This window comes from Notolepis coatsorum (assembly GCF_963971535.1).
Source record: "Notolepis coatsorum genome assembly, chromosome: 9".
Classification (NCBI taxonomy): Eukaryota; Metazoa; Chordata; class Actinopteri; order Aulopiformes; family Paralepididae; genus Notolepis; species Notolepis coatsorum.
The window spans coordinates 30,150,058-30,174,371 of NC_140173.1; the positions used below are offsets into that span (position 1 = coordinate 30,150,058).

Here is a 24,314-nt window from a genome sequence, read left to right on the forward strand (position 1 = left end):
ACAGTCTAGACAGGTTCGCTGGAAGCGCCGCACTGCTTCTCTCCCTTGCAGTATCCAATAACGACGTCTGATCTCCGCGAAGACTCTCTCTGCCCCTGGGTGGTGCACATCCTCGTCGTATTTCTTTATGATCAGCTCTGTGACCTTGTGTCGGCTGTTCAAGACTATCGGGTACTTGACGTCATCCGGTAAGTCTGGGGCTCTCCGCAGACGACCACCCACTCTGATGAGACTATGGGCGTCGCTCTCGGGGGCTAGGTGGAGCAGTCTGCTGTCTGATGGGACGGGCTTTGCTCCCTGTAGACAGTCTAGCTCATCGGGGAACGAGTCTCTCTGGGCTCGTTGTAGTAGAAGAAGTTCTGCTTCTTCGTAGTCAGCTGCTGAAATGTCAGTCGTGGGCTGAACCTCTGGGTGGTGCCACAGAAATGTCTTTAGCTGCGCACTCTGTAGGGTGAGGCAATCGTCTATGTCGGGGTCTGTGGAGACGAGTGTGTTCAATCCACAGAACATAGGTTTCTTGTTTTCGGCCTCCTCTTTACTCGCCTCCCGTGGGGTGGGTGTAGGCCACTCTTATTCGGGGAGCTTGAGAAACTCTGGTCCGTCACTGTAGAGGTTGTGACGGGTGAGGTCATCCAGGGACATTCCCCGGGTGATGACGTCAGCTGGGGTGTCCACATACCTCCAGCTCGCTACTTCTGTTAACTCTTGAATCTCGGTGACTCTGACTCCCACGAAGACCTTGTATCTGCACGAATCAGACCGGATCCATGTGAGTACTGTCGTGGAGTCTGACCACAAGATTGTTCTTTGCACCGGGATGGTGAGTTCACGTTGGATTAACGTGGCGAGCTGCGCTCTTGCTAGGGCTGCGCAGAGCTCTAGACGCGGGATAGATTGTTGCTTTCGTGGGGCTATTCTTGAGCGAGCCAGGATGAAAGCAGTATGTATTTCTCCTCCCTCCTCTCGGGCACGCAAGTAGGCCACCGAACCGTAGGCTACTTCGGAGGCGTCGCTGAATACGTGCAGGTCCATCTTGCATGTCTCTGGCCTCACTGTGGGTGGGAAGTAGCTGCGGCGTATGTTAACACCTGGGAGTGAGCGGAGTTCCGTCTCCCACTCTCTCCATGTGGATGCAAGGTGTTCGGGTATGGGATCGTCCCAGCCCTGGTCCTTGTCCCATAGCGCTCTTACAATCATCTTTGCCCTGGTGGTGTAAGGTAGAATACATCCCAACGGGTCATATTGTCTGGCGAGTGTTCTGTATACACTCCGTCTGGTGGTCGGTATTGCCGTCGACCTTCCCTGCTCCTTGGTCAGGGGTTTGTGTCTATAATGGAGCGAGTCTGTTTTGAAGCGCCAGACTAGTCCTAGTGTCATTTCTTGGGCTTCTCCTGGGATGGTCGCCATCCAGGTCTCGCTGCTCGCTGCCTTGTCCTCGGGGGAGAGGCTGCGCAATACTTGCGGGTCGCTGCTGGCCCACTGCCTGAGATCAAAGCCGCCTTTGATCAGGGAGGCGCGGAGCTTGAGTAGAAGAGCCTCGGCTTCTTCTGGCGTCGAGGCGCTTTGTAAACAGTTGTCCACGTAGAAACTATTCGTCACACTTTGTCGGACCTCTTCATCTGCTACTGGGTCCTCTGCGACGTGTTTTTGTAGTGCAAACGTAGCACAGCATGGGCTGCATGTGGTTCCGAAAGGGAGGACTTCCCATTGATAGATGGCTGGGTGCTCATCTCCGATCCTCTCTCTCCATAGGAACCGCAGCAGGGGCTTGTCCTCCTCCACTAGTCTCACCTGCAGGAACATCCCTTTGATGTCGCCGCTGATAGCCACCTTGTCCTGGCGGAAGCGTAGTAGCACGCCTAGTAGAGAGGGGCCGAGTGTTGGGCCGGGCAAGAGCTCTTTATTCAGATTTTGTGATCCGATCTGGTAGCTGCAGTTAAACACAATACGATCCTTGCCGTTGTGGTGGACCTTGTGGTGCGGCACGTACCATGATTCGGTCGTCTGATCGGCCTCTTTAATGTCAATTTTCTTTATGTGTCCCGCTGTGATTAGCTTGTTAATCTCAGCGCGGTACACAGTCTCTTGAGCGGGGTCTTTGGCTCGGCGCCGCTCTGTGTTCAATAGATACCGCTCCGTCGCTTCTTTTGTGGCGTGAAAGGTGGGCATTCCCTCTCGCCTCAGGAGTGGAGTTGCGTATCTCATCACTCCGTTGGCTGTGACTCTCTTTGTCCCTTGCTCGAGGAGGGCTATAGCGTAAATATCTTCCTTAGAACGAATGTCTTTCTTTTCGTTCTTAAAAGGGCATTGTCTCTAGTGTCCATAGCCTCTCGACATGCTGCAGGAGAGTGGTGTCTTCTTCTGTCACTCTGGAGTGGAGGCAGCTAGTGGCTGCTGTTCGGTTAAGAGACTTGGCGAGGGGGCCTTGTAATGTCCATCCTAGGCGGGTCTCGACTGCTGCAGGACAACCTCTGGGTCCTGTATGGACCCGGTCTATCGGGACTATGAGGTCTGCATGGTCGGAGCCTATCAGCAGGGTCGGGGTGGCACCGTCTATGAGCGGGATAGGTAGTTGACGCAGGTGCACATATTTATCCATCAGCTTGGCGATGGGGTAGGTGTACTGCGATAGTCCTATTTCTTGGCTGGTGAAAGCATTAGTAATCCTATACCGTCTCTCTGGCTGCCCGCTTGCTGCGATAGTGAAGGAGACATTCTCGCCCTTTATCGTCTTTAGATCTCTTCTTATTGTCCGAATCGTCATCTGGTTTTCGCTCCCCCGCAGCCCCAGCTGGGCCGCAGCGGACGCGAGGAGAAGGGTCTTCTCTGACCCGTCATCAAGGACGGCGCAAGTGTCCATGACCTTATCTTGGTAACTCAGTGTTACGCGGACCACCTTTAAGAGCACCTGGGCGCCCCCGCTGCTAGCGGGGTCAATGTACATAACACTTGCCTTTGTGCTGCTGGATGGTGCAGGCTTTCTTCTGTTACTGTCGTGTAGGACATCTAGGTGGGCTCCGTCACACCGACTACACCTCTTCTTTAAGCGGCAATCGGCTGCCATGTGACTGCGCGCACATCGGTAACAGCGTCGGTTGGACTTTATCCATTGACTCACTTCTTCAGCGGTCATCTTCTTGAACATGTCACATTGTGACAACCAGTGTTCCTTTTCGCAGTACGGGCACACCATCTTCCACTTCTCTTTCATCGAGGGGGTACTGTGGTTCTTGCTGCTCGGTACTGATTCTGATTGGTGCATGACAGTCACCAATCTTCGGCCATCGTTTGCTCTCCTAGGTCCCTCTCTGGAGCTTGGTGTGCTCCGCACGAACGTATCCAACCGTAGGCTGCTGACTTCTCTCGCCAGGAAGTCGGCTAGGTCTAGGAGGGATGGCTCGGGACCGTTAGGATCACGGTGGTCTCTTTGCCGCCTGAAGCGCTCCTGTCGGGCGGGCGGCAGCTTCTCTAAAATCCTCTCGACATTCGAGTTTGCGTATAGTTCGTGCATACCCTTTTCTCGTTGCGCCCCCAGCATCCCTACCAGGGATTGTACTTTGATAGACAGGTCGTCTAGTGAGCGATTGTCTGTTGCTGGGGGTAGGCGGTCAATATGCCTTATCTCTTGTATTACGTAATCCCATATACGTCCATATCTTTGGTCTAGAGCCGCGGTGTATGGGGTCGTAGAGGTGGCATAAGCTAGCGCTATGTTGTGCGCTCTGGGCACTTTCAGGTGCTTCAATAGGATAGCATACTTGTGGCGTTCATCAGCTACATCCACCATCATTGTCTCTAAGCACATCCGTAGCTCCGTGTACTGTGCTCGGTTCTCATGGGTGAAGTCTGGAAACGTCGGTGTGCCAATGTATGACGCCGTGGATGGCTGGCACATCGGTGAGCGTTGGAAGAGAGGCCTCCTAGGCGAGTCTCCTCTTACGCCTCTCGGTGGGCTGGTACCGGCAGGGTACCATGGCCCGCTGGTCCAGGTGCTATTCCTCGGGACTGGTCGTGCGTCATGCTCACCCGTGAATAGAGTCGGGGGTCTGTAGCGCAGAGCCGCGGGGGTATAGCCTGGGCTGTACTGGACCTCCTGGTCCTGTGGAGTACTGTGCTGCTGTCGGGCTTGACTCTCCTCCTCTCCCTCTTCTTCCTCTGTCAGGTCATCTAGATCCTGTAGTCGTCTATTTAGCCTCTCCGCGGTGTACGCCGTTCCTTCTTTGTAGCTGGGTCTCACTTGGACCGGTCGGGGAAGGGGTTCGGAGGGGGGTATAGGCTCTCTCTGGTGGTCGAGTTCAGGGTCGCTTAATCGGTTAGGGGAGGGTGCCCTTGACCCGTGTCTTGACGAGGCCCTGGAACCCCGTGTCGAGGGAGGGGGTGTTGCCCTGGCGATCAGCTGCTCCATTAGCTGCGCTTGTAATCGGTCGCGCTCGGCTTCGCGCTTGGTGAGAGCGATGTCGCGCTCTGCTTCTCTTTGGGCACCGGCAGCGGCGCGCTGGGCTTCGGCGGCGGCGCGCTGGGCTTCGGCGTGGTCTCTTACCATATTCTCTTCCGTCTGAAGGCGTCTAATCTCTAGACGTATACGATCTTCGTCGCTCCGTTGCTGCGCTTGAATGCGTTCTCTTTCCATGGTAGAATGTTCGCGCTCACTAAGCGTCTGTGCTTGGAGCCGATCGCGCTCTGTGGAGGCTGCTAGGCTGGCGAGGAACGCCTGTGCCAGCATCTTGTCCGCCTCGCTGGGGGAAGACGCTGGTTGAGGTGATCCGCTCCTGGCAGTACTCGTTGGGGATGCGTTCTCCTGCGGGGAGTCCTGGAGCTCTATCTCCTCGGCGCTCTCCTCATCTTGTTCCGTGCAGAGTTCCATCTCTGGAGGGTTGTCTTCCTCCCGGAGCTCTCCGGGGACTACTTCTTCTGTCTTGGCGGGGGGTAAAGTCGTGTCAGTTCCCTCCTGGTCCCCACCGTGAGCTTGGTCAGTTACATTAGAACCCACTAGGGCCTCTGTGGTCGGGGTATCCTGGTTGATAGGGTCGGACATAATTTTACTTTCTACTTTTACCGCGTTTACCGCTTGTAGAAGGCTAGGTAGTATACTGGCAGCGTAATCCTCTAAGTACTGAGGTGGCTGCCGTCTACGCTGCGGGCGTTCTACTTTAGGAGGACCGTTTCGTGGAGTGTTCATCATAGGCCATTTCAATATTAATACCACTATATTAATATTACACTAATTACCATCCGGCTCGAAGGACCAATTGTAACTGAGGGGTACAATTCCCTGACTGTATTGATAAGTATGGTATCATTAAACCACTACCGCTTTATGTACTTTAACTACTGGCCATACAGTACACGATATCTTAATATGATGAACACTTTCCACAATGAAATCGGTTCCAGTCAAAGGTAATAATCAAATATTTAATGGAGCAAAAGGTACATAGAATATTTATCTTACATTTATCATTTGAATGCACTTGTAAGGCAAATGAGTACTCGTAGGCAAATCAACACTGAATGTCCAATCTCTGGTTACGCAGGAAGCAAGTATACAACCTGGCTCTTAGGGAATTATATCTATGGTACACTTAATGATATAGCGGGATATTCTGGAGGGGGTCCTCCCGGTTGTAAGCCGGTAGGGGGGGTAGGAGAGCCGTCGGTAGTAGACCGTCTGGTCAACGATATCTATGGAGACTTCAAGTACAGAAGACAGTGCAATAGACTCTTGATCCGCAGATGAATACACCTTGGTTCTCTTGTAGGCTGTAGCTCCACAATGAAGAAGAAGCTAGGCGACCTCAGTCTCTCTGAGCGCCGACTCAACTTGACTCCTCGGGGGTAAATCCAACACTCACAGGCGTCGGCGATTATCCGCTCCACAAATCACAGTACCAAAGCAAATATATATTCCAGCCGCATAGGGCTCAGCAGTCGTCGGGTAGGTAATCCAGTGTACATGTCCCTCGGTCCTCGCCTAGATCTCCTCGGATGAAAGCGCCATGTGGTCGGCCCAACCTGGATAAGACTCTAGATAACACGAGGAAGCGTTGGAGATGCTGGTCACTTTAGAACTCTAACCGCACGATGCACCATACACGATAGACTATTATTACTTGATAGAAATACGTCGCACTCGACGGTACAGTGCCAAACTCTGACAATTCAGTTATTAATTCGCACGAGGTCTCAATGCTATTCTAAGGCCAAACAGGCCATACTTCACCGCACGTCGTATCGTGGGTGAGGCTTCACGTTCTGTTACTAAGTTGGGAAGAAGGGTAAGGGACTTCTACATTTACTTGCGCCATATTTATATGCACGGTGAACAAATAGTGCCACTCTCATTTCGGTAGCTGTATCCCTGAGCGGAGCCGGGGCTAGTACGGACATGTCTCGTCGGTACCTTTGAACTTGACGCCAGGGGCTGGTCCCCTGGCGCCTGGTCCTTTGTCCAATAAGAGAATGAACTATTATGGGCTATAGTAGGCTAAAGGGATATTCCGTGTATATGTACAAGGAATATCAAACGACATACAAATACTATTCAATATATATCAATAAATAAATATATATATTCGGTTTAATCTGATCCTTCATAACAACTGCCATTGACACAATCATAGCCAGCCACACAGGGAACAAAATAACTGCACGCCATTCGCCAAATGCATGTAGATTTACCGTCTGGCGGCTAAAAATAATAGTCTGCCCGCCAGCTGGCGTGTAGTTCATATCGATACTCTTATTTTGAAAAACCTGTGCGGGTCTCATTGCCGCGCCAAGCGCAGCTCCAGTCATAATATCTGGGCTCCGGCAGCTAGCAACGTTCAGGTTCATATGATACTCTTATTTTGAAAAACCCTCTAGCAACTCCGCGAGTCATATGATATCCGCCCACTCCGTGTTTCACTTTCTTGAAAACAGAGCAGCAGCGTCAACACAGCAGCGTTAACACAGCAGTGCGCCTACAGACGCGAAATAAGTCTGTGATGTTTTTTTTCTTCTCACAACGAGTCCAATGCAGCTACATGCTTTGCACCGTCGCCATTCCTTTATGCCCACATCGCCCGAAATGAACGTTTATGTACCAATCACTACAACGTTAACGTAAGCTAACAAGCTAATCCTGATGATCAGACGAGGCAGAGCCACAGTGAACAGCACTGAGGAAAGGGAAATGGGGGGGGGGGGGCACTCTCCCCTTCCCTGTGTGTGTGCGTGTGCGTGCGTTTGGAAAGACGACGGAGTCACTAGTCAGGACTCAGGACAGGAGTATATTATAGTAAACTGAGGATTACTGAGGATGGACAGATAATGTTGATATTCAAATATAAAAAAGTTTCGAGAGGAGTGGAAGTTTGAAGACAGACTACAATATGATGCGGGGGTGGTGAGTTGAAACACTGTGTGTGTCCCGACCCCACTTCTATGTTTCAATCAATTATTTGCATTTAAAACTATTAACGCTGACTCATTCCTTCAGTCCACTAAAAATTATGCTAATATTCCTTATGTTGTTTATGATATTAATTGAAATTAGCATATGAGAGTATTATATGTAATAATAACACATGGCGATATACTAAAAAGCTATTTATAATTTTTGGCTAGTAAAAAATCTGCCCGGCTGGTACTTTTAAAAATCTACCAGCCGAATGGCTGGTAAGTCAAAAAGTTAAGTTTGTTCCCTGCAGCTACAGTGTGTGTGATTTGCAAGTTCGAAGTTTCTATTCGGATAATCGGATACAGCTACAGCAATCGTATACACGTGACTTCATTCCGGCTGATAAATCCTGTATACCAACCAAGACTACAGCATTACAGTGGCCACATCTCAAACATCTGGACAATAAGTTGCCAGCACTCCAGGAGTGTGATGTGGGACTGTTGATTGGTTACAATTGTCCTGCAGCTCTGGCCCCCAATTGAAGTCATCATGGGTGGTGCGAATGAGCCGTTTGCCCAGAAAGCAGAGCTGGGATGGAGTATCATAGGATCAGCCAATCCCCACCTTGATAGGCAGGGAAGTCAAAGCTATGTACACAGAGTTGCTGTAAGAGAACTGCCAGTCTCATTAGCCTCAGACGTTTTGAGTGTGCGGGAGTCCGACTTCAGTGAGAAGAATTCTGAGGGCAAATACGTCTCACAAGATGACGTGCGTTTCATACAGCTCCTTAGTGAGAATATTCAGCAGAAAGAGGATGGCCACCTGGAGATGCCTCTCCCGTTCAGAGGTGGTAGTCCTCCCTTGTTGCCAAACAATAATAAGTTGGCGACTATTCGCTTGCAACATCTAAAGAGGAAGCTTAAGGCCAATCAACAACTCTATGATCATTACACAGCCTTTATGAAGGAAGTAATCGACAATGGTGATGCGGAGCTAGCTCCAGAGGCACCTTCGGGAGAGATCGTTTGGTACATACCACACAATGGTGTACCATCCAGTGTGCGAACCATACCACGATATTCGGGGGAGCTCAGAGCGTGTTTAGTCACTTATTACATGGCGTTTTCACATTCGCCGAAATGCTTGCTTGTGATTGGTCAATAGCCCCCCGACAGCGGTCAATTTCAATAATGACCGCTGTGGGACAATAATGACCGATGTGCGCAGCTGTTCGCAATCAAGCCCACATCAGTGCAGCAAATCAGACACACCTGCCGCGACTGCACTGACAGCGGAGTGTGTGTATTACAGCGGAGCCAGAACAGAGGCTGCCCGCGATAATAATAATCACTTTATTTGGGCTGACAGAGCCACAGAACAACTGCGATTTGTCAAATGAATTAGGTATATTGTTAGTAAGTTAGCCATGTAATAAGCGGGATAATGTATAGCTTTACTCGGTCATTGTCGCAAAATAATTGACCTTCACTGACGTTTAAAACACCTCGCCGAAGCGGCTCGGTATTTTAAACTACGTGTCGGTCAATTATTTTGCGACAATGACCTCGTAGCTATACATTATCCCTTACATATTTGTCATGTCTAGGTGGGTTTTCCAGCAAACTCACCACTCTCGCTGCCGTTGAGTTCGTAAGGGCTGCTACCACATAGTAGTACTTGGTGGCATCCGCGGTAATATCCCTGAGAGCGAATTGGGCTTCGGCTTGCGCAAACCAAGCGTTGGCACTCTGCTCCCAAAACTCAGGCAGCTTGAGTGAAACTGCGTTCAAAGTTCTGCGATTTGCATTCTGTTGTTCAGTTGACATATAATCGATATAATCTCCGAAATACGTCCAAGATCACGTCAGGGTCACAAATGTAGGAATGCAGTAATGATAGCGTAGACGGTGTCGTGTTCCGATGCAAACAACAACACTTCCATTCATCTCGTCTCTCTTTAACTACGTCATCCCCCGCTAAGGGTCATGGGAGATGTAGTAAACACCACAAAAGGCTAGAATGCCGTGAATTATGTCCCAGTAGCCACTACACGCAAATCATTAATCATACATCAAAATAGCATAATTTTATTATTATACACGAAGATGACGATACAGAAAATTACAGACAAATGAGAAATGCATGGCAAAAATAGCATTTATTGCCAGTATTTTAGAGACCCCCCAAAAATTCACAAATCATGTTTTCAGAGGAGCTGAACTAGGGGAGCCAATGGCTCACCGAGCTGCCCCATGGTTCGCACCCTGGTACCATCCCAAGAAGCCTAACAAGTTAGGAGTCGTTTTTGATTGTTCGGCTAAAGTCTGTGGCATCTCCTTAAATGACACCTTGCCGACAGGCCCAGATCTGATAAATTCCTTGGTGGGAGTGCTCTTCCACTTTAGGAAGGAAGCAGTGGCTATCATCTGTGATATTGAAAGTATGTTTCACCAGTTCCTTGTTACACCTGAGCATCGTACTTACCGGAGGTTTCGATGGTGGGAGCATGGAGACCTTGATCACGAGCCAAAAGAATATCAGATGGCAGTCCACCTGTTTGGTGCAGCTTCCTCTCCAGGGTGCGCTAACTTTGGCCTTAAATACTTGGCACAGAAATACAAGGCACGCTATCCCACTGCAGCATCATTCATAGAGAGCAGTTTCTATGTTGATGATGGCCTAGTTGTTAGTTAGTGTTCCAACAATTGAAATGGCTTCAGAGCTGATCGTTGAAGCCCAAGAGTTGTGTAAAGGAGGAGGGTTACGACTCCACAAATTCAACTCGAATGAGAGCAAGGTTCTTGGTTGCATCGAACCGTCTGAAAGTGCAAAGACCAGTGCAAAGGCTAGTGGTTCTCCTCAAAAGTGAATAATAGGTCATAGACATGCATACATACAGTAGCATGACGATGCTTATTTGCATAATTGTCTAAAGTCAAGATAAATGGTATTTTGGTCTTAAATCATTCATGATTATTTTTGTGTTGTATCATGAAGTGATTGGGGGGAGTGTAATGGACCACTTGAGATTAAATATGTCTAGACAATATCCTTTGCTGTTTACTAAATAATATTCAGTATGCATGTACGCCTTGAAATGACGTGTGGGATTTTACCCGAGTTCGATACCCGTATGCCTATATAAATCTGTCCCTATTGGCGCACCGTTAATCAGTACAGCTGGAAGCACCTGTGAAGTGATGTAGTCGGTCGGCAGCAGGAACGTTTGGTGCGTCTTTGTTTCGCCTTTGTATTCCTGTGCGTCGCGACTTTTATCCTTTTGTATCATGTATTGATCGTGTGTTTTAAACGGAAGAAATTACCTTTTCGTTTACATTCCTTGGAGAGCGCAACAAGGTATGCTTTGTTGTTTATTTGATTATGGTTGTAACTTTGTAAAATGTAATTTGTGAATGAATGATTTTATGTCTTGTGTAAGAATGTAATCCTTGTAGTTTTGATACCAATGTTATTTAGTTTAGTGTTTGTACTGTGCTGTGGAAACCGTTATGTGAAATGTTTGTTTGTCTGTTTATGTACGTTTCCAATGCAGTTTTCACGGTGCTAAGATGACGTCACGGATGGACAAATAAATAAAGATCGTCTTATGCATCAGTCGAGACTCTGTCGTTTGGATCCAAGGGCTGTAACACCTAGCAATAGGAAAAAATGCACCACAGGCAATGTGGAGGATGCAGCTAAACAGGTGCAGCTAAACAGATGCAGCTAAACAGGTGCAGCTAAACAGATGCAGCTAAACAGATGTAGCTAAACAGATGCAGCTAAACAGGTGCAGCTAAACAGATGCAGCTAAACAGATGCAGCTAAACAGATGTAGCTAAACAGGTGTAGCTAAACAGATGTAGCTAAACAGGTGCAGCTAAACAGATGCAGCTAAACAGATGTAGCTAAACAGATGCAGCTAAACAGGTGTAGCTAGACAGATGTAGCTAAACAGGTGCAGCTAAACAGATGCAGCTAAACAGGTGCAGCTAAACAGATGCAGCTAAACAGATGTAGCTAAACAGGTGCAGCTAAACAGGTGCAGCTAAACAGATGTAGCTAAACAGGTGCAGCTAAACAGGTGCAGCTAAACAGATGCAGCTAAACAGGTGCAGCTAAACAGGTGCAGCTAAACAGATGTAGCTAATCAGGTGCAGCTAAACAGGTGCAGCTAAACAGATGTAGCTAAACAGATGTAGCTAAACAGAAGTAGCTAAACAGATGTAGCTACTAGCTACGTTAACCAGCTGCTAAAGTATTGCCCTTTGTGTTGTACCAAGGACACAAGCAATCAATTAGCTTTAATTAACCAAATATTAAAGCTACACTCCCTACATAATCTATTCATTATTTTATTTATTTAACTTTTGGGTGTGGTGTAGCCAGGCAGGGGGATAATTAATAAAAATGGTGGTATGTGTTACACCCAGCCATTTTTTTTTTATTTTTTTTTTTATAATTTAACGACTATTCGATGCCCATCCCTATTCACTAGGGGTGTAACGATGCATCGAAATGCATTGATTCTAATGTGACGATTCAACTGCATCGATTTGAAAATGTTGGAATCGATTATAATCTAAATTAATCAGACAATTTTTTTCTTTTTTCTTTTTTGTATTGTTTTTATTGGCCTATAGTCCATTCATGCTGAGTGAATCAATTGCCCCAGCCACATTTGTGTATTTTAATTTTTTGGAGGAATTAACTGAAGAAAATTAATCGAATCGTGGTCAAATGAAGAAATTTCATGATGCATTGAATCGTTGCCTGAAGATTCATAATCGAATTTAATCGTTGTGAGGTTGCATCGTTACACCCCTACTATTCACGATCAGCTGGTCTGTCCCACATTCCGGGCTACAACGGCAGTGATCAACACGACTGTGAGGGAACCGGCTGTGCCGTCTTTTCGATGCTAACGGATTGGAATCAAATCAAAGCCAGGTTTATTTGTCACATACCGCTGCCAAAGTACGAGTGAAAAGGTAAAGGAAGTGAAGCTGGTATACAACTAAGCTAAATATATACAGGGACAATGGGATGGGAATATACAAGAGTGGATGGGCTGTCAAATGTAAATCATAGATGGGTTGTACTGTGCGGCTGGGTCTGGTGGAACCAGTCAGTATGTGATCTATTCACCTCAGATTTGATGGACAGAGGTAACAAGCCTGGTGACGGTGAGAGTGTCTCCCAGACCTACCAGCAGCAGTATATATAAATTATATATAACGTTTTATAATAAAAAAAAATGTACCTGGCATAATGATGAACCTGTTGACCTCGCCGTTGCCCCCGATGAATGCCTTGATGAAAAATAGGCCATCTCCACCACCATGGCGACCACCGTGCCCACCAGGCCAGCCAGGCTGGGGTCGTCCGAGAACATCGAGAGTCGACCGATCAAATCCCTCAGGTAGGTCGGTACCCGGTTCCCCATGTCGCCTTGCAGCTGGGCGAGGAAAACAAACAAAGAGTCACTACATGCACACCGTCCAAGGAACCAAATATTATAAGTAAATTATATTATATGTATATATACGGTAATATATTAATAAAACTTTTGTCTTTTATAGTTTCCTTGACCCAGTCAGGGATGTAGTGTAGTGGAGCATAAACCCACCTGAAGTCAGATTTACCCAACTTTCGTAATTGTGAAATAAGAGTTTATCCACCTTTTCATCAGCCGATGAGTAGATACTGATAGATTATAGTAAGTAGTATCAGATTGAAGTTACATGAATAAGAGTCTTTCTGAGGAGGAAATAATAATAATAATAATAATAATAATAATAATAATAATAATAATAATAATAATAATAATAATAATAATAATAATAATAATAATAATAATAAATAATAATAATACAAATAAATTACAAATAGACATATGTTGTTTACATTGGAGATTTAGTATGCGGTTACCGTCGGTAGTGTGATAGTAAAGGGTTAACATTCTGTAATGTGGCAGTGAAAGGGTTAACCTGCTGTTGTTTGTTTATTTGTTTATTTATTGTTATTTGCACTTACAAACATACATTCTGGAATAAAATAAGTAAAAGAAGAAGAGTTAAAATGTGCAGGAAAGGTTAAAAAAAACCAAGGGCTTATAAGCAACCTCCTATCTTAAACCTATATAGGATAACTACAAAAAATAATCCCCCCCCCCCATCACATTATGCACAAACACACATGCGCATATCCCTCTCTCATACACACAGATACATACAATACAGTATTATACAACAATTATAATGGTGGGGGGAAAAAAGACTGCTCACAAATACACATGGATACTACAGACTACAGGATCTGTAGTTCTTTTTTAAGTTTGCTTTTAAATGTATTTAAAGTGGAACATGTTCTGTTAGATTTTGTATATCATTCCACATCACTGCACCGATAAACAAATGAGAATTTGGCAACAGAGGTCCTACAGAAAGGAATGCGTAAGTCTTTATTTCTTCTTGTGAGATGTGCATGATAATGAGAATTAAACTCAAAATAACTTTGAAAGAAATTTGGCAAAGATAAAGGAAGACCAATCACTTTGTACATAACAACCCCTGTTTGGTACTTGTTGACCTCATAAATTGTGAGTAGTTGCAGTTGTTTAAATAATGGTTTGGTTGGGGCTAAATAAGAAGAGTTGACAAAGGATTTATGAGCTATATGGATTGTTTGTAAGTAAGATGGGTAAGTGCTGGCCCAAATTATATTGCAGTAAGAGATGTGAGGATGAATTAAACTGTAATACAAAGTTAGTAATGTGCTCTTTTTTTAATTGGTTTTTAACCCTTTTTATAATGCCCAACTATTTTGAAACGTTCTTGCAAACAATTTCACAATGATTCTTAAAGAAGAGTTTCTCATCGATATTGACACCTAAGAACTTCACTGATTAAACTTGTGCAAGTTTATTGTTATTGATACAAATCTTGGTTCCGTCTGAAATGTTTTTATTCGTATTTAAAAAAAAATAATGAAGTTAGATTTTTTTTACATTGAGTGATACCTTGTTTAACTGAAACCAATAGGAAAAATTAATGAGTCCAGAATTTGTTTTATCAATAAGGGAATCAAAATTCTTGTCAGTGACTAATAGATTTGTGTCATCAGCGAATAATATAGGTGACAATAAACTGGATGCATTTGCAAGATCATTCACATAAATCAAAAACAACAAGGGTCCTAGAATGGACCCTTGTGGAACACCACATTTTAGTACAGCCAGCTGTGATCGATTACCATTGAAAACTACACATTGCTCTCGGTTGTTTAAGTAATTCTCAACCCATTGTATAACCTGTTTTTTAAGACCATAACATGACATTTTTGATAATAAAATGTCATGATTCACTGTGTCGAAAGCCTTTGATAAATCTAAGAAAATGCCTAAGGTATATTAATTTTTCTCCAGTGCAGCTGTAATTTTTTCTCTAAGGTGCAAATGAGCCATATATGTAGAGTATTTTTTTCTAAAGCCATACTGATGTTCGAACAAGATATTGTTGTCATCTAGATGTTTCATGATTCTACTATATACCAGCTTTTCAAGATTTTTTTAAAAACAAGGTAGTATCGATATAAGACGATAGTTTGAGAATACAGAGGGGTCATCAGCTTTAAACAGCAGTATAACCTTGGCAACTTTGAAGACTTGAGGGATAGTGCCTGATTCAAGGGACATGGAAAAAATGTATGATAAAGGATCAATAATTGAAGATGCAACCTTTTTGATCAAAGAGGCTGGAATTTCATCATGGCCAGGAGAAGAGTTTTTTAGGCTCATAATAATATCAAGTACTTCTGAGGTCTTTACAGGCTCAAACGCATTTAGAGAAGCATACTCTTTACTTATAAAATCAGTTGGAGAACCAAGAGCATTGCCTATATGTTTTGCAAGACATGGTCCCACATTCACGAAGAAGTTGTTAAAACTATTCGCAATTTGGGATGGCTCTGTCATCTTATCCGTACCATCCTGAAATTCAGTTGTGGATGGAGAAGAGGAGTGTCTCATATTGAGTAATGTTTTCAGGGTGTCCCATGTCGATTTAATATTGTTTGAAGAGCTAATAAATTGGTCACTATAATAATCCTGTTTGGCATTTCTAAGAAGATGATTGTGTTTATTCCTGTGTGTCTTGTATGAAGCATACTTTAACACTATGATCGCCAATGACGTGTTTAGACGTCATTCCTAGCCATGCTCATTCTGCCGAAGACGCCGTAACTCGTCTTTGATGTCAATCATTCAAAAATCTGTGATCGAAATCATATTTCCCCTCCGGAGCCCTGAGACACACTGCAAAGCTCCACTCAACTCTCTAGCGGTTCAAGAGGGCCATCTGGTGGCCGATCGGCAGATCGCCAACCGGAAATGACCCTTTGAACCGGTAGTGCTCATCCATATGTGGTCCGGGCACTCGCTATCGTTAGAGAGACTCCGTATTGACACAGTGAACATCGATCGGTGCAAATAACTCTAAAAAACAACATGATTTGGACGTATATACTATTATACAACCTGGAAATGGATCGGATAGAAAAAATTCTGTTCCACGCTCATCTGCCAGCGGCGCGAGGAAGCCACGGTAAGATTCAGCGTTATATTCAGCGTGTTCCATATAAACTGCTATGATGAACATATGACCCACTCTGGATGAATCATCTAACGCTGCCCACGGAATTATAAACGATCCCCCGCCCATCCGGTCATCATCAGATGATATGTAGTAACTCCTAGAAGCACATCCAGTTGACATTTTTTATCTCGCACAGATTCCTACCAAACTGTATTTGATCATCAATATAATGCATTTAGGGCTATAAATCACGTTCTGAAGAAAGCTGCAGAAAACGATAAAAACATACTTATACTTTAGACCATATTTTAGTATGAATATGTGAATGAAAAGGTTTAACGTTGCTACACCCTGAACAATACATATAGGACATTGAATGGGCCATAATAATGGCAATTTAGCAATAGAATTTAAAAAGTTATAGCCCTGCAAAGAAGGGGAACTTCTCCATAGACAAATAGAGATGGCGAGGGATGGTAAATTATGAATTTAACCCATGGCGATCAAAGTGTTAATGGAGTAGGACTATTTTTTATATAATACATTTTTCTTTAGAGCAGTTTCTGTGGAGCAGTTTCTGCCAGTTGTGTGGCAGTGAAAGGGTTAACCGCCTGTAGTGTGGCACTGAAAGGTTAACCTTCTGTAGTGTGGCAGTGAAAGGGTTAACATGGGCCAGAGAGCCATTCCCTTAGGCTCTGAGCAGCAAACCTGTGTAGTATCGCCCTCTTGTGGTCAAAAGGTGTAACTTAATATGTATTTCAATGTCATAATTAACCTCTTAACGTTCGACGGCCCTCATACATCATTCAATACATTGTTGGAAAGTTGAATTTGGCGCCTATCGATCGTCACCACACTCAACCTATTGTGTGCTTCGGGTCTCGGGTTATGGTGTTTTTGTTTTGGTTATGGTTGTTTTGTTCTTCTTGATTTATTGTGATGTTTCTTCTTGACTTGTTTAAAGAAGACGTGTCCGGCCCATGGGGACATTAACGTGTGTTGTCGGGCCTTACAAATACATTTGATTTGATTTACCCGTACTTTTCGGACTATAAGCCGCGGCTTTTTCCCCCATTTTTCGACCCTGCGGCTTATATAACGGTGCGGCTTATATGTGGACGAAACCCGAAAATCGAAATATTGCTTTTTTTACTGCAGTGAAATGTTATTTATCTGTTTCCTTATTTGCTAAACTTAATACAAATGAGTTAATTCTTGTTATTTGTCCGACAGTATTGTGTCCCAATGGGAGTCATTCTCTGTAGAGGTGGGAACTTAAAGCTCAATATAAGAACGGCCATGCACCACCACCCACAGAATCGAGAAAGAGCAATCAATCTGTCAATCCTTTCCGTGTCCGGGCCGGGTGAAGTTTCCCGCGTTGAGTCAAATTAAGCCGCAGTCTCCACTCCTTGGTAATTAAACATTAAAACACATGCGGCTTATAGTCCAGTGCGGCTTATATATGTACACATCATTCAATTTAGCTGCTGCGGCTTATAGTCAGGTGCGGCTTATAGTGCGAAAAGTACGGTAGTTGAACGTCCCGTGATTAAGACGGGGAGGACGCGACCCTCTTTGCGCCGCCCCTGTGCCTCAAATAGATCCGTTATCAGCTCTATCTTTAATCTTTCAAAATGTTCAGTTGCTATCGCTATCAGCTCTATCTTAAATGTTTCAAAATGTTCAGTTGCTATTGCATGCACTCATCTGTGTTTCACTACACACATGAGTGCATGCTTACCAACTATCCGTCTGCAACACTACTATCACCGACATCTAAGAAGGGAGATCCCCCCTTGAATGGCCCTTCTAAGGTTTCTCTCCTCTACATTGCCTGTGGTGCATTTTTTTCTATTGCTAGGTTTTAGTGAGTTTTTCCTTACCTTCGTGTGGGGTATGTCTGGGAGTGTTGCATTTATTTAACATTTTTTGGACTTTATGGTGTTTTTGTTTTGGTCTTGATTTATTGTGATGTTTCTTCTTGACTTGTTTAAAGAAGACGTGTCCGGCCCATGGGGACATTAACGTGTGTTGTCGGGCCTTACAAATAAATTGTATTTGATTTGATTTAAATGCTTTTTTTTTTTTTATCAGATCCAATATTCATGGCTTAAAACCAATTTCCGACAATTAGTTACAACTTTAGATTAAAAAAATATATATTTCTTGATTGAGAACTATTTTATCATGGATGAACAAAACTTAATGCAAATGGTTGAATTGAATTTCAAGGACGTTTTAAGCATCTTGTTAAAAAATTCGCTGTTTAAGGAATTCCAGGCCTAGACTTTTTATGTCAAAAATCAAGCACTTTAACACATTGCCTGCCGGGCATTGTACCCATCTAATGCCCCTCTCTGCCAGCGCTACAAGTCTATGGAGTGGCTCACCTTCTTTGCAGGGCTATAACTTTTTAAATTGTATTGCTATATTGACATTACTATGGCCCATTCAACATCGATTATCTATCGTTCAGGATGTGGGAACGTTATACTTTTTCATTCATACAAAAATACCGTCTAGAATATAAGTATGTTTTTATCGTTTTCTGCAGTAATTCCTAGAACGTGAGTTATAGGCCTAAACGCATATATAGATTATCGATTGCCGTTTCTTCCCTAGAACCGCTATATTAAAAAATTCAAATGTATTATGATCGGTATAGTTATGCTTCATCATGCGTGAAGGAAAGGGGGGGGGGTCGTTTATAATTCCTTGATCGTCACTAACTGCTTTATGTAGTATGGGTTGATTTATTGATCAGATGGTTTGTAAATAAAGAAATGTACAATTGGGCTGAAAATAACGTTAGTGTCCTCTTACTGTGCGTCAAAGAGACTCGCGGTGAAAGATCCAAAGTATAGGACGTCTATCGCCTAGGTCCATTTCCGGTTTGTATGTCGCAATAAACGCCGAAATCATATAGATTATTAAGTTTAGAAAGCGATCCATTATGTACATTGTGTCTGTCGGGAGCCTTGCAACGATATGTGACGGCCGGATGAATTTAATCGACGCACATCAGCCATATCCTGTAAGCGAGTGTAATTCGCCCGACCATCCACCAGGCGGCGGTATTGAGCCGTCGTTGCCGTCACCCATAGGGTCCAGCTGCAGCGTCGGGGGTGTATATATGAATTATGAATGCCATGGCAGAAAAATGAAATATTGATCTCAATAACGCTGCACAGCGAGGTCGGGCGGTCAAAGCATGGCGGGCAATAACGCTTTAAAGCGTTTCCGGCGGTGGATGTGTTAAGCACTTCAAGGACCTTGTGCGAACCCTGTAATGTGAATGCACATCCCAGTAATTTCAGGCACAAAACTGGCCTCACAGAAAGCAGTCCATTTATTTATTTCCCTTAAGGCAGCGCACTTGTTTTTACAGTCATTTAGGGCTGTCCCCGACTAAGGATTTGGATAGTCGACTATGATTGGACGAAATTTGCCGATAGTCGACTATAAGTCGGCTATAAAAAAAATGTAATTAACATTTTCTCTTTTTTTTTATTCCATTTGGGCTGTGGGGGGTGCTTAATATCTGAAGGAGTCGACGGAAGGCTTCTTGTCCTCTGCAAAAGCATGCAATTGGTCCACTGATGGATACATCTTGATATTTGTCTAGTCTAGTGTGTTCATTAGATGGGTGAAATCCTCTTTCAGTGCCTCTGTGCCTGTTTTCTTAGGCAGTTAGCCTCTGGTATGCGTGCCATTAGCGTTAGCCACACTTCTAGGCCTCTTTTCTTTTGGAGAGAATGATACAAATATATTTTTTTCTTTTTTTTACTAAGAGGTTGGCAGTCGACGACGGCTCCTTTAGACCGATTAGTCGACTATTCGACTAATAGGGGTTAGCCCTACAGTCATTATTTTGAGGTTATTTTGACACGTTACTCAAATTGCACATAATAATGTGTCAAACCCAGGAGCATGTCAGGTAAAATCTAAGGCTGTCAAAGTTAACGCGGTATTAACGCGTTATCGCCCGATTTTTTTAACGCCACTATTTTTTTTAACTCGCGATTAACCTGTTAATCTGTAGACCATTTTCGCCTAAAGGTACCTGCCTAAGTAAATGGAAGATTGCTCCACTTCTGCAAGGTCAATTTGCATGTTCTTGGTATCTAGGAACATCTAGGGACCTGGGGGTATGTATTTCCAGTGTCAGAAATATTGTGTCTGTTACTAGGCTGAGTAAATTGTAATGAAGAAAAGGAGAATATAAATTATGATTTATGATTTTTACATCTTTGATCAAAAATGTATACGGGTAGGAGAAAATGCTCACTGAGCTCATTCACCACCTTATTGAGATCATGTGTACAAAAAAATCTAAGCAAATGAATAAAGGGAAGATGATTAAACAGAAGGATAATCGATTTTAATTATAAATTCATATTTGACCTTGAACTTGACCTTGACCTTATTATGGCCAAATCATACATCTATGGATAGGGAAAATGCTCCTCTTTCCAATGGCAGGGTTGAATCTGGATTTAGTCATTTCCTTGCGTTTTTTACGATAATTAGCATTTTTCGATAAAATCGTATTTCCGATCAATCGTATAAAACATCGGTAAAATGAAAATATACACTTTGACTACTGTTTTTGATAGGGTTATGGTCTTTACTCTTTGCTACAAAAATAAATATTTAAAAACATTAACCTCTTAACATCCAAGGGCCCACATGTGGACGATTCTTTGCCGACCTCTAGTGGCTCGGTGTGCATTTATTTTAATACAATATATTGATAGAATTACAGCCCTATTTGTTGCCTGTCGATTGCCCTTTCAGGTGACAAAATCCATTCAGCGGTTCTCGAGTTACATGCCGATATGTGAGGCGTGCCCCAAAGTACGCAAAAGTACACATTACCACCCTCGACTCCCGGGGCTCTAGTTCCGTCAATTATTTGGCGATCTCGAAAATCTTTGCACAGGGTTGTAGCCAATGAGTGTGGCTTTCCAATGATACCCCATGATATGATAATTGGGGATCTAATACGGTCTCTATTGATCGATTTATGATAAAGAAAAGGAGGGGGTCCTATAGGGGGACCTTAACACATTGGGCGCCAATAACGTCATACAACGTGTTTCAAGGTCATGCGAATTCTGCCAAACCACGGCGTACGACGTTATTGATATCATATTTCATTTTTTCGCCATGGTATTCATAATTCCCTCACCCAGCCTCGGCTGATACGGTGGGAGCCTGGACAACTCTGCAACGCTTCAATACTGCCGCCTGGTGGATGATCGGGCGAGTTACAACCGGAAATGGATCTCTGGTGATCTCCGTGCATCTGGGAAATGCGTCCGGCACTCACATATTGTTGCGGGACTCTAGACACACATCCGTGTATATGGATCGCTGCCATAACTCAATAATCGATATGATTTGGGCGTTTATTATTATTATACAAACCGGAAATGGATCTAGTAGATCGCAGTCAAATAAGTGGGATCTTTTTCCTCCAGTCTCATCGGCGAACGGTAAGAGGATAGTAACGTTACTTTCAGCGTGTTTGTTTATTATTATTAATGCAAACTGCTCTGATTAGGGATGCCCCGATCGATCGGCCACCGATCGTTATCGGCCGATAATCAGTATAAATATGCGATCGGTGATAGGTGATAATGCTTTATTTTCGCCGATCGAAAAACCGATCGAAAAACATGATCCAATTCTGAGCGGAGATCTCACTCGCTGAGTTCTGTCTCAGACACACGGAGAAAGCTGCGGCGTCTGCTCCTCCTCCTCCAGCCCCTCCCGCACTCATGTAAACACTAGTCTAGTCTATTGGGACACTGGGACCTCCGTGAGCTAACGTTAGCTACTGTTACAAAATGACCCAGTCAACTATTCACTTTTAGTTTAATACATGATGAGGCATTGTCTAACGGTATCTAGCCGGCTAGCTACTGATAGCTCCTGATATCAACAAATGCTCGAGCAATAGTCTAGTACTAGTGTATGATACCTCCGTTAGCTCACGTTAGCTCACGTTAGCTCACGTTAGCTCACATTAGCTCACTGTTCAAAACGAAATGTCCCATTCAACTAAATAGTTCACTGAGGCGTTGTCTTAACGTTATCTAGCCGGCTAGCAGTAGCTACAGATAGCTCCTGATATCAATGTCTTATAACATGGATTCGATGCGTATTCGAGCCCCGGCTTGCATCGCAGTCACAAACGGGGCTAGCTGAGGGAGTAGGGTATATCTGCAGAGCCGCAGATATACCCTGCTGAGGGCATGCTGAATGTGATTTGACCAAAGCAGAGTATACACACAGACAGTGGAGATAGCGAGCATTTTGACTTGTTGCGTGGTGGCGATGTCTCGCAGATAATACAACTACAAGCATAATTATATAATATATATATTTTATAAAAAATATTTAAAAAATGTATATAAAATATATATATATATATTTATTTTTAATCAAAAACGATCGATATCGGATCGGTATCGGCCGATATGGCTCAAGACGATCGGTGATCGGTATCTGTGGCAAAAAACGTGATCGGGGCATCCCTAGCTCTGATCAATATATCACCCATACTACATAAAGCATTTACTGACGATCACGGAATTATAAACACCCCCCCCCCCGTTCATCCGCACATGATGAGTCATAACGTTTAGGATTATGTACAGTTGACATTTTTAATATAGCGTGTATCGGCAACAAACGGCAGTTGATCATCTATATGCTTTATGCCTAAAACTCACGTTCTAGGAATTACTGCAGAAAACGATAAAAACATATTTATATTCTAGACGGTATTTTCGTATGAATCTATGAATGAAAATGTATAACGTTCCTACATCCTGAACAATAGATAATCGATGTTGAATGGGCCATAGTAATGTCAATTTAGCAATACAATTTAAAAAGTTATAGCCCTGCAAAGAAGGTGAACATCTCCATAGGCTTAGAGTGGTGCAGAGAGTGGTATGAGACGGGCAAACTCCGTGGCAGTTAATGTGTTAAGGCTTAACAAAAAAAAAAAAAACATATATTTTTTTTTTTACTAGACTTCACTCAGGTGTATTATTGATGCTCTCATTGATACTATGTTTGTTTCCGAAGTGTGTGTGTGTGTGTGTGTGTGTGTGTGTGTGTGTGTGTGTGTGCGATATAGAGAGAGAGGGGGGTGAGAGAGAGACGAGGAAGGGGCAAGAGAGAAAGAGAGCTGGGAGAGTGTGTGTGTGAGAGAGAGGGGGGGGGGGGGGTGTGATCAGCTTTTGCCTTTGTGTGGGTGAATGTAACAAGTTCTTAACGTTTTCTTTCCCCTATTATTTCATGCACACTTTATTCATTGTTTTAAATTATAACTTTTTTGTGCATCACTCTGTTTTGAATTTGATGCAAATTTGCAATGCATGAGGGTCATCCTTTTGTGTTAAATGGCTGCATAAAGCAAGCATTTGTTGACTTGCATGTTGATAAGAGTATTAAAACTTGGAACTTGAAAAAGATCTGTTTAACACTTTGAATGCCCAGCAGGGGGCGCACATTTAGTGCTTGAATGCCCACATCCACTTCAATGTTAGCATTAATATCGCCTAATCTATGTTTTAATGTGTCTAATCTGCCCGTCGCATTATCAATGACCTATTTCCAGTCAACATTGTCGAAGCAGATTAAAAATCGGTTCATTTCCGTTTCATAGCATTTAGAAAACCCCTCGTTTTCCCCAAAAAAAAAAGAGGATTCCATGATAATCGCCCCGTACTGTAATATTCTAGAACGTTGTCATTTGTCGGCCTATTTATGAATCGTTTTCAAATAAACGCTAGATTATCGATAGTATAATGTGTACGCGTGCACGCTAGTGCCGCGTGCTGAAAATCGATTCTCTCAGTTCCTGATCGCTCTTAGAGTCAAACAGCCATATCACAAAAAAAAGAAAAAGCTTATATCTCCGTGAAAACGGGTCTGATTATCCTAAGACTGATAACATAGATTCCTTACCTGAGATCAGATGGTATCCAAATGGATTATTCCAATTCCTGAATAAATCGATCCTTTTATTGATCCCACGCGTATACTGTAAAAACACATAATCCCCGCTGCTCTGAGGGTCCAGCATGAAGCTGATCGACCCCGGTTACATGAGTGAGAAGTAAAATGTGGAGTTTTTCTCATTCATTTTCATTGAGTTCAATCCAAAAGGGTGAATTACCATCTGGGAGACGATAGGGGGCGCTTTTTTCACATCTGAGCGCCTGGGGTGGCTGATTTTCCAACGGTAGACTCGGTTGATGAAATATGAATTCAGATCGCTAATAAAAAAAAACGAGAAAAAAATAATATTCTCG

The 24,314-nt window shown here is 43.7% G+C and overlaps 1 protein-coding gene across 1 annotated transcript in view; it reads right to left on the reverse strand.

The window, feature by feature from the left end:
- The window catches only part of LOC311234565 (uncharacterized protein), a gene marked incomplete at its 3' end in the record, with an annotated part of 70,709 nt that overhangs the window by 25,498 nt on the left and 20,897 nt on the right, over positions 1 to 24,314 (reverse strand). The window contains exon 3 of the mRNA XM_084321814.1: positions 12,648 to 12,842. Within this exon, the coding sequence (XP_084177940.1) occupies positions 12,648 to 12,842 (195 nt within the window). The remainder of the gene's footprint in view (positions 1 to 12,647; positions 12,843 to 24,314) is intronic.